This window comes from Argentina anserina, chromosome 3 (assembly GCF_933775445.1).
Source record: "Argentina anserina chromosome 3, drPotAnse1.1, whole genome shotgun sequence".
NCBI lineage: Eukaryota > Viridiplantae > Streptophyta > Magnoliopsida > Rosales > Rosaceae > Argentina > Argentina anserina.
In genome coordinates, this window is record NC_065874.1 from 8,055,596 (window position 1) to 8,067,580 (window position 11,985).

Genomic DNA, 11,985 nt, shown 5'->3' on the forward strand with positions numbered 1-11,985 from the left:
TTTCTCCTTTCTTTCTTCTCTCTTCTTTCTTCTTTCTTCTTTCTTCTGTCTTCTTTCTTCTTTCTTCTTTCTTCTTTCTTCTTTCTTCTCTCTTCTCTCTTCCTTCTCTCTCGGTTCCTTCTCTTCCTCTCTTTCCCTTCGTTTTCTCCGAGCTCTCTCTTCCTCACCATCGGCCTCACCACCGATCTCCCCCCTTAGGGAGACGTGGCCCACACCGCCGGTCTAGGAGGCGTCGCACCTCCCCGCACAAGCGACCCCGAGGTCGACTCCCTCTCTCTCGCCGTACCGGAGCTCCGGCAAGACGTTGACTTTTCCTCCGCCTTATCCAACCCATCTCCGGTGGTTTTAAAGCACGATTGAGGTGAGGTTTAGCATGAATAGGTTGTTGTGATGCTTGTTGTACGATTTGTGGTTGTTTGGTGGCGATTTGGAAGAGTTTGGAGAGGAGGAGTTACCGCCGCCTAGAGGCGGCGCGTGTGGAGGTTTGGGGTGGCGTAGGGGCTGCCTAGGACCGTAGGAAGATAGGGGAGAAGGAGGGGGAGAGGTTAGGCACGGCGGTGGCATCACACGCGCCTTGGTTGGCGTCGGCGCGTGGGCCCCACGCGCGGCCGGCTGGAGGAGGCGCGTGTGCCACACGCGCCGCCGTGTGAGGCGGTGTGAGCAATTCCGACGGAAGGGTATTTTGGTAATTTACTGTGTACGGTAAATGTAAATGTAAATTTTATTTACGTGTGGTAAATGTAATTAAATTTTACCTACGGTGAATGTAATTTATAATTACTTTCAGTAAATGTAAAAAGTAATTTGTTAAAAGGTAATTAGTAAATTTTATTTACTGAGATTGTATTTACCTTTAAACAGAAATACGTATATAATATTTATACGTACAGAAATACGTATATAGTATTTATACGTACAGAAATACGTATATAGTATTTATACGTACAGAAATACGTATATAGTATTTATACGTACAGAAATACGTATATAGTACTTATACGTACAGAAATACGTATTAATTGAGTATTGTACAGTAATCGTGAATAGTGAATAGTGAACAGTAACTTCGTATAAACCAAAATTGCGGAACAGTAACCGTTTATTACTGTTTTGGCATTTAAAGGTTTAACGAAACGATCCTAAATTCCTTTCTTATCTTTTCAAGGTGATCTATAAGCGAGGGAAGGAAATTAGCATCGGGAATTGTGGAAATTACGCTCAAGTCAATAAGGTGAGTAAAATCTCACTGAATTACAAATCTACCCTCGTGGTGATTCAACATTTTTGCAAGTGTGTTTATCAAATGAATTATAACATGTATATAATTTAGTGGACTACATATATACAGTATAATGGTAATAAGTACATATTATATATATAGTTCATTAAATTACGTACTGTTATTAATTCATTAAAAATAGTCATTTCGGTGACGGAAAATTGAGCATGAGTATGTGAGAATATTGTACGTAATTCTTCAGGTGTTTATGAAATATGACATGTATAGGATATAGTGGACTATGTATATATTGTATAAATGGTAATAAATACGAATATATATAGTTTGCTATATAGTATACTGTTATGATTTTTATTGTGGTGATATCATGAAAGTTTTAAAGCGTACAATATGATGAGTGATTATTGTACATGATTTTATCACGGAGAATGTAATAAAATGTGATTTGTCTTCGGACGTGATGTGTGGTACAATATGATGTGTGATTATTGTACGTGTTTTTAACATTGAGGATGTTAAAATGTGATTTGTCTTCGGACGTGAATTTTTGGTACAATATGATGTGAGATTATTGTACGTGTGTGGCAAGTCGGAACCTAGCCTTTGGCCGGGCGAAAGTTACGATACAGTTAGAGCTCTAGTCTGTCTGCCTTAGTACTGCATGAGAGGTAACAGGTGGTTATCTGCTCATGGGTACTCGGTGTATTTTGGATGTTGGGTAGCGGGTGGCTATCCAATATCAACGGTGTATTACGAGAGGGGTAACAGATGTGTACCAGCGTTCTTGGTACCCGTATTATAAATGCATTGGGTAACCAGAAGGGTTACTTAATTTCCTCATGAGCTTTTTATTTCATATTTCTTTGGGTCAACCAGATGGGCTGACCATTGGCTCATGGGGGCATTTATATTTGTTGTTTTGTGATCTTTCGTATATTTTGATATGCGAATTATATTTTGATTTTACTCATACGAGCTATAAGCTTACCGGGTTTGTGTTTACAATCCCGGTGCACCAATTTGATGGTGTAGGGGATAATTCTGCAGGTGCTGATTAGTGGGAGTTGAGTGACGACTACAGAGGCTTGAAGTCGTTCTTATCCTACTGTGGTGAGGTTTTAGCGTGGGTTTGTGTGTGAGAAGTTGTGTAATTTCATTTGTGAGATTTGTGAGTGATTTGTGAGGATTATTACATTTCCATTTTATGCATGGATTATAAATTTGGGTTGTAATAATTGGTTGACTGAGTTGTATTGAGAACTCAGAATTGATCCACTGTTACGCTTTAATGATTTCGATTTATTTGAGATTATTTGGTGTTTAACGACTTTAGAATTTTGAGTTTTTAAGCTCGAAATTTTGGGGTCGTTACAATAGTAGTAGATTACTATACTATTATAAACCTAACACCCCAAAAAAATAGTGTTACCCTTATATTATTCTTACTATTTAACAAAATTACATAAAGAGATAATTGGATATATACTCAATATTGTCAAGTCTTTTTTTTAAATAAAATCATACATATTTTACTTTTATTTTACACGAGCGTCACACAAGTTACAAGTACGAGGCATATATACTAATAAGTAATAATACAAGCCTTAAACTAGGGCAAATATTACATCCCGGTTCCGCCACTAATCCCAATTCTTGATCTCTCTACATCCCCATAGCTGTGACCAGGGCCATAATCGGCACCTTATTATCAAACATTGATTAACAACGAAATCGTATTGTAGGAAACTCTTAATTAAAGAAGAAACGACATGTCTGTCCGGTTGTAACTGAAGGTTTTGATTATAATTATGCAGTGGGATAGTAAGCTACACCAAGGCCACAAAGATCCTCTTTTCCCGCAACGACGGGAGATCTCAAGATTTTCATGTATCCATTGTCACCCCAGTCCAGTCCCCATGAATTCTTAATTAGCCAATAGTCGAGTCCGTCTTCACTCGTCCCGTACCCAATAATTGTTACAGCATGGTTCACGTCGTCCCTGCATGGACCCTGGAACACCCCAGTACCGAAATGTTGAAAGGCATCTCCATGAATGTCAATGGCAACTGAGACTGGTTGGAGAGACACAGCCTTAAGTAGAAGATCTTGACTACCAGGAGGAATAGTTGTATAGCCAGTTATATGGGCAGCATGCTCACTTGCCTTTTTTGCGTTGCATTTTTTGTTGTCGTTGCCCCGGTATGGGTAATTATTTTCTTGGGTGATTCCTCCATTGTGTTGGATGTATTCTAAAGCAACATCAATGTCACTAGGCTCACAACCATGGTTATCCACGTCACAGTCCACAAGCTGTTGCTCCGACAGTGAGATCAATTTGCCGGTTTTGATTTTTGTAATTCCTTCAACAGCAGCAACCGCCGTAAATGCCCAGCACGCACCTGCATGAATCAAACCAAGAATTACGGGGAGGACTTAATTAAGCTTCTTCTATATACGTAATAACAATAAGCAAATAAATAATTAATATTTACAGTAATTTACTATAGTTTTGAGATATGCATGGTACGTGATTCTCGAAGACTTACCACATTTAAGCCCTTGATCCTTTATAGGAGTGACGGCCCCATGTTCCCTCCAGTCAATGCGTGCTGGAATAGGATGACTGCTCGTATTTCGCCCGCTTTTGTTACTGGACAATACATCTTCAGATGAAGTTGTTGAACTTGTGCCGGCACGCATTTTGAACCCAGCATGATGCCTGAGGAATTCTTCATTGGTCATATCGGAAAATTTGTTGACGCTTAACGTGTAGGTCGTGTTCCCTTCGTTATTGAATTTCTCGACAAACTCCACATTCTTCTTAAATATGGCAAAACGTCGTTCCTTCTCTTTGCTATCTGGGTACTTGCGCCCATGCTTAGCCATCCATTGCTCATGTTTATCAGCAAGCTGGGAAATGGTTTTGTATGATGCAAGGGATGTGGCTTGGGATGCTAGAATTCCCAAGACGATGAATATGACAATCATCACAAGGTTTTGCTCATAATGAGTCATTGTTCAGAATCTAATTAGCACTGATATAATAATCAGATTGCTATAGCTAGCTAATGGAATCTGAAAACGAGTACGTAGTACCTGATGAGCGTGCAAGCTTTAACTTCAAGAGGCATGCATGCATACTATGTTGGAAAATGTTTGGGGGTTATATAAACGATGAGCGTCCGTGTACGTCAATCATATATTAAATTCTTCTTGAATCCACAGAAGTACTAGTTTTTGCACAAAAAACAAAAGGGAAATTGACTCGTCTCAGAACGTGGAAAATGGGCACATACAAGTGACAAATCCACATTTTGCTATTTTTCGTTCTTTCCGGAATGTCCAATTTCCGCGTGTTTGTGGAAATTTAAGAAATGAGAAATGGCAGCTTCTCCACTAAGTGACTTGTAATGACTTGCAAACGGTGGAGCCGTCTTGGTCGACTCGATCGACTCTCGAGTCTAGTTACGATGGACCAGTTCCGAGAGAGTGTATTTCATTCACTGCTAGAGTGCAGGCACCACCATTTTGCACAAAAAACAAAAGGGAAGTTGACTCGTCTCAAAACGTGGAAAATGGGCACAGACAACAAGACAAATGACAAGTCCACATTTTGCTATTTTTCTTCGGAGGTTCTTCAGTCCACCCTGTGAACCTTCACCCCATGCCCACTAATGGCGCATGGCTCACGCTCTGTTACTCTGTTACTCTAGCGTGGTAGATCCCCTGGTCTTTCTCTCTTTCCTGCTGGTCCCTCTGATTCATTTTCTTCCATGGCAACGTTGTCTGAAGCTCTCCAAGTAACCCAGGCCGACAGAGCAGTCCCAGACTTGAATACTAGAGCCCAACAGAGAGGAATATGGAACATAATAGTCACCAAAGAGCTGAGGAGCATAGGAATTATTAGACTTTGAATCTGAAAGTATCTATTGAACGGTTAGAGAGTTGCATATGAAAATAAAGCATGAAGAAGCCAGATTGTGAATTTGCCAGCTTGACGTGAGATGACAAGTTCTTGGCCCATGAACATCATATCCTCCATATAGAACCATATTAAAGATAAAAGGAAGACAAACTAAGGTGAGAGAAACTATGGCCGTGTAGGTTTGAAGTCCAACTCTCTGATATTGCTCAGCTCCATATGCTTGAGATACAAAATTTAGTCAGTAACATCTCTTGTTGGCACATCAATTCTACTAAAGTAATTGGATTTAGATAACAAGCTCCATGAAATATCTGTTTAGGAACATATGTTGCACATAGTTTTCCAACATGGGGTTTTCACAATTAACAACAATAACTAAAGGATGCAAGCGAGAAGCCCTCCCCCTGCGCCGCCGCCGTCCGGCCACCAATGGTCATGAGACCACCAAAAAATCGTTCCTCTCTTCACCATCTACATAATCCACAAATTACATGTGGGATTTGAGCCTTTTATCTACCAATTTGAAATTGAGGCAGTAGAGAGCTTTACCGGATCCTTGCGTCACCACCGCCACGTTTCCTCCCGTCGCCTCTCGAGACGGAGCAAGGGAAGACTGAGTTCCTATTTCGATTACCTCATCGAGCCATATCTCTTTATCTTTATATGCTCGAATTCGAGATTGGATAGCTTTTGAAGAAATTTTTTTTTAAGTTATTGTTACAGAACCACCGCGTGGTCATTGTTCATGGCGGTGTCTGCGGTGTTTTTAATGTTTTCTGGTTATGATAGAATCAAATAAGAAAGGAAGAAGAGACATAAAAGGGGTCCCCATAAGCAGATATTTTTGAAACAACCAAACCACAATTGCAAAGATAGCGTGTGGTGTTCACATTGGCTCAGTAACTCACGGACTAAATTCTGTTAGTCAAATAAAAGCTGTGACCCGATTTTGTGGCTGTTGTGTTGCCACGTCATTAAAAGTGAACCTTCACCCAATAAATAGAAGAATTTTCGATTTTTCTTTCTTTCTTTCTTTACGGAATGTCCAATTTCCGCGTGTTTGTGGAAATTTAAGAAATGAGAAATGGCAGCTTCTCCACTAAGTGACTTGTAATGACTTGCAAACGGTGGAGCCGTGTTGGTCGACTCGATCGACTCTCGAGTCTAGTTACGATGGACCAGTTCTGATCGAGATCCTGGGCCTTTCAAGGTAAGTGGGTATTGCTAGTTTCCAAACTCCTGCGTGTACATAGGGCACTAAAGTATAGTCAATTGTCATCTTCTCGGTATGGCTGAGTTATATTCGTGTCAATTAGTCTGTTCGATGTCGCAAACAAGGCACTACCGCCATTACCAAAGAATCAAATTCTAACATGATGAGTTCAACATTTGGTCCCTGGTGCGTTTGGACAAAGTCTCATGCTGGAGAAGTGCTTTTGCTCCTTGTCGAGCATGTACATACACGCTTGACCAAGCATTAAGGCCTTGTTCTCCTAAAAAAACAAAAAACAAAAAACAAAAAACATTAAGGTCTTGTACCCTTGTAGAGTTGTAGTGGAGGCTTGTACCCCCATCAATTTCACACATTATTTTCTTTACTTTTTTGGGTAAGCGTGAGGGAACAAACTTGTTTCCTATAAAAATGTATTAATAAAAAAGGAAGTGTACAAAAAATGGAGGACTAAATCAATGTCAACAACAAAACTAAATATGACTACTACAAAAAAAAAATTGTAAAATAATATTGAATTTTAACATATAATGGCTAAGCAAATAAAAAAATTGTAACCATGAAGTTGAACTCCCAACTAGTCTTACACTTTTACGCACAATAGAAACCACATGACAACCAAAACATTTCACTTCATCATCAACATACCACTTGTAGATTTTTATTAAGCAACTCATCATCAAAATGTAAGCGATAGTTTGAGATGCCCAAAAAAAACAGACCGCAAGGAACACAATCCATCAGACCATTCTCTGCTAAAAAAAATAAAAATAAAAATAAAATGCAATTGTTGTATAGGTGTGTCTTTTTTTTTAATTACGTGTGCCCTTGTATGCTTCTTGAAATTTAATCAAATTTGAACAAATTTTCAAATTTCCTTCAAACTTATGCCCTTGTATGCCGATCGCCCTGTTGTGATGGATTTAAGACTTTTAGAGGCACATGTGATTAAAATAAAAGAATAGGAGCACAAATGATAGCATGCCTAAAATTAAGAATAGTAAACTGAAATTAATCATTGTTTTATTATTTAGAAAAAAAACCATGCATTTTCATTTTTATGTTGACTAAAAGACGCCTTTAATGAATCTGAAGTGGATTTGATTCGAGGTGCTAAGGCTACTTAGAGCATCTCCAACAGATTATGCATTTTGGAGAAAAATGAGCTTTTGGAGAAAAATTGCCAAATTTTCACTCCAATAACTTCCCCATCCCATTCTCCAAAATATAAAAAGAGATTAAAGATGAGAGATGATTCTCCATATTTACAAGATTTGGCAAAAAATTTGCATAACCAAATATTAAATGCTACACTTTCTCCAACAATTCAAACTTAGATTACAACCAATCAAAAATATGAATAATTTATTGTAAGCTAACAATATAAGAATATATAATACTTTTTGGTAATAATTAATGATAAAATTAAATATTTTTTTATTGTAATAAATGAGAAATCTGCAAAATAAGAAAACTGTTGGAGTTTGAGCATGAAAATTTTGAAAATTTTGAAATTTACTTCTCTATTTTAGAAAAAATATGGAGAAATTGTTAGAAATGCTCTTATCGTTTGTCCAACATGCGCTCGGCTAATGCCATTGCATATAGTTAGCAAAAATATTTATTCCGAAGTAGAATGTCAACGTACTTTTAGTACTGTGATACCTCCTCATGTGGAGGATATTAATGATAATTTCAAAGTATAATGATTGTGAATGAATTTGATTCATTTTCCAAAAAAAAAAGTAGCATTTCTGTCATCTACATTAAGATCGGTATGCCAGAATGAACAGAATCGTGATGGTAGAGAATTAATAGAGAATTTCACTTGGCCAGCACTAAAATTATTTTAAAGATTCAATCGATGTTGAACAATTAAAACTAATGTCTACATGGTATTTTAAGAATGGGAAAACGGGGTGGGGGCGGGGAACTCTCGGGTTTTCCCCACATCTGGCACGTGAGGGCGGAGGTGGGTTGCCCCAACGACGGTGTGGTGGGCGGGGGCGGCTTTCTCCATTACCCAAGTTCCCATTTGTTTTTTTTTTCTCTTTTTTGTTTCAGTTTGTTTTTTTTGTCCAAGATTTTTTGTTTGTTTGCTTTTTTTTACTTATATATTTTTTATTATTTGAATTTTCACTCATATAATAATCATGACTTGAAATGCTTATAAGATGTTATGAGTATTTTTATTATTTGACTATATTATATAGGACGATAATATTATCTAACTATTATGAAAGTAAATTTCATCCCTATGCAACAATCGATCTACGATGACGTAACAAAATTTTAATGCTATAAACCATATATTTTTCATTGACTAATGTAAGTTTCCTTGTCATTGAGTACATTTGACAAGGTGCACTATTTTTCACTAAATATTATGACAAAAAAAATGTCCGAAGATTCTTATAATGAGGAAATAGTTCATTACCAAAACATACTTATAAAGACGAAAAGTTATTTTTCTATTATTTATAATTTTTAACTATAATTAACTACTTAGAAGGAAATTCATATAGTTAGTGGTGAAATCTATTTCGTCAAATATATTTGACGATTATTTTTCTACACTAAAAACTTTTCCTTGCAAATTGACTATTTTTGTTGTAGTGAATATGGTTCTCAATTTTTATTAACCAAAATTGATTTTGTTACACTTTTTTGAAAAATCAGTAATTTGATTAATTTGATTATGTGTTGTAAAACTGAAGAATTATAGAGAATTCATAGGAAATATGAATTCGACCATTTATAGCTTAGTCAGATTCAACTTGAGAATGCTCAATTTAAAAATAAGAATTTTTTTTTATTTTTTTTAAGAGAAAATAATAGTTTCCAACTATTACAAGAATTTAGAAAATAAAAAAACAAAAATAATTCCCAACTAAAAAATAAAAATTTCAGATTATAATCTCCAACTGAAAAATAAAAATTTCAGTGAATCCCCCACACACGGGGGATGGGGGAGCGGGGAGATGCCCCATATGCCCATTCTGCTGCCATTAAAAAATTATAGCTTCTCCCATTTTGACAATGTCCAGAATGTGCGGAGCTTAAATATTATGTTGATGAAATGAAGTTGAAGAAAGGCAATTGAGGTGAGATGGGTTACGTAACAATGAATCTATTGACGAAATAACTAGAGTTAAAGAAGAAAATCACAATCAAGTGATTCGATCAATTGATGAAAACTCTACTCTAGTTTCAAAACAAAAAAAATCTACTGTTGAACAATATTTACATACTCACTGTCTTATTCACTTATTCTGTGAGTTCTTAACCAGCAGCTTAAGAATTGACTATCGAAACTGATGACATTTATTTAACTCGTTTACAGAAAAAGAGAAGATACAACTGCGAACTAAAACGGGTCATTTATTTAACTCGTTTACAGAAAAAAGGAAGATACAACTGCGAACTAAAACGGCCGGAGCTCTGGCTACAAACCAAACCAAACCCCCCCCCCCCCCCCCCACCACCACACCACCACCCACACACACACACACAAAACCTTATTTGACCATATTTTCAGTTGACGATGATCTCCCTCGCAGATTTTGAAATCAATTCGATCAGACCAATCTTAGGAATGGGTCGAATTAAAACACGGAATTGGGGCCGGATGTGGTGGTTTATGTGGTGATGGAGAGCTCGTAGGTGTTCCTTTCGGTTTTGGTATTCGTCGGCCGTACATGGGACGACTCGAGCCAGCCGCGAAAGCAACCCGTCCAACAGCTACTTTCTTTGCCTCAATGATCTTCACCTGCCAATGTTCCTCTCTGTTCTTCTCTTCTGCCATATTGAAAATATAAAATTAGTTATAGTTGATGATCAAATATAAGCATGCTAGCACTGTATACCAATAACTATATGAGACAGTCACAGAGACTAACTGCTTTCTGGGACTTTTGAAACTCTGGTCATCCCTATTGTTGAAGAAAACAATAGTAGTATGAACATTGTGGAAATCAAGTACGGAACGGAGCCTTTCTGTACCATTTTTTCATATGCATACAGGTAGCCATTGGTTGCTAATATATATACTACATCAGGCAAAGAACATGAACCTCACAGCTAATTTATCTTCTTGATATTTTCTTTTAATCAATTAGCTATTATTGAGACTAGTAAACGTCAAGGTCTCTGGGGAAACAGTCATAATTCCTAGTCCTATACAAACCAAATAAACACCAGAACACTCCTAAATCTATTATCTGAAGTGCTTGTTTGACGTGTACTTAGGTTTTAGGGTTGTGTTGATAAACTGGTTGTTATAGTCTTGTTAGCAAAATACAATACACACATATAATGACTTGATAGTTGATACTCACTCCCGGCCCTACTCAAGGTATCATTCAACCTCCAACAATTGACATCCAAGTTATACAGGGTGAACAAAATTTGACATGATGAAATTTGTACACCTGAATTTGTAATCTTCTCTCACTCTTCCCTAATTTGGTTAAATTCTTATTAAAAAACATAATTGGAGTGAGTAAGTTTAAAATTCAAGTTGATAAGAAACAAAACTTTAAGTGTGGCTAGCAAAATGCAAACTGAGGAGTGTAAATTTCAGCTTTCTAAATATTTGGCACCAACTTTTGATGTAGAGCGTATGGCGGAGGAAATTGAGGAGCTGATAGATTGCAACAATGCAAAATCAAGTATGTTGCAAATATGGTGATCAGTGGGAGAACTGTAATTAAAATTGCAGTTTGATGAGTTGCAGATTTGACATTTAGTGTCTGATTGACTATTATTACACTTTTTCGAGAAGGGAAAGACATCAGGAGTCAAACTCTTTACTTCGCCACAATATTTGGGTTTTTTTCGGGCTTCCGAATCTATTTAGCCGTTTAGGGCCTCAAAATAGTATTTTTATATATTTCTAGAATTTATGTTTTCTAATTTGTGTTGGATTTGTTTTGTTATATTCCTTGGGCTTTTAGCTAGGGGAAAAACTTGCGTACAAACTAGTATGTACGCGTGCGTCCAAACTCTCGTTTATTTGCACACTTTGCGAATATAAATACATGATTTTAACCGTTCAAAAGTTTAGTTTATTACTAAAGATCATTTCTGTAAAATATCAACATAAACAAAAATCGTCTTCATAGTCGATTGCATCAAACAAATTGACGGTTGATCATGAGACTACTAACTTTCACCATAACCGTTCATTTGTTTGATGCAATCGACTATGAAGACGATTTTTGTTTATGTTGATCTTTTACAGAAATGATCTTTAGTAATAAACTAAACATTTGAACGGTTAAAATCATGTATTTATATTCGCAAAGTGTGCAAATAAACGAGAGTTTGGACGCACGCGTACATACTAGTTTGTACGCAAGTTTTTTCCTTTAGCTAGGCTTGGTTGTTAGTTGTCGTTTGATTTGTTTTATCAGTATTTAAGCATTCTTAAATGTGTGTAGAAGATCTATCTTATTATTATTCAATTAAAAAAGAGTTTTCTCTTAGTTTCTGGTGGATTTCTGAGTTTATTTTTAGGGTTCTTCGCTTGACACCCCTTTGTTACCACTCGAGTTTATTGCTTGTAAACCATCCATACTTCTACTGCAT

General features: G+C 36.9%; 1 protein-coding gene across 1 annotated transcript; it reads right to left on the reverse strand.

Annotated features, from left to right (window-relative positions):
- Window positions 1-2,748: 2,748 nt before the first annotated feature.
- On the reverse strand, window positions 2,749-4,327 carry LOC126788677 (senescence-specific cysteine protease SAG12-like). Its single transcript, XM_050514687.1, has 2 exons — window positions 3,787-4,327; window positions 2,749-3,639 (listed from the first exon to the last, which is right to left on the reverse strand). Exons 1-2 carry the CDS (start codon window positions 4,253-4,255, stop codon window positions 3,047-3,049), a joined length of 1,062 nt encoding a protein of 353 aa, XP_050370644.1. The 5' UTR covers window positions 4,256-4,327; the 3' UTR covers window positions 2,749-3,046.
- Window positions 4,328-11,985: the final 7,658 nt, after the last annotated feature.

Excerpts from the sequence above, each read along its gene's own strand:
- LOC126788677 (XM_050514687.1), bottom strand. The coding sequence starts at position 4,255 with ATGACTCATTATGAGCAAAACCTTGTGATGATTGTCATATTCATCGTC. Across the intron at positions 3,640-3,786 it reads GGATCAAGGGCTTAAATGTG|GTGCGTGCTGGGCATTTACG; the intron begins GTAAGTCTTCGA and ends TGATTCATGCAG.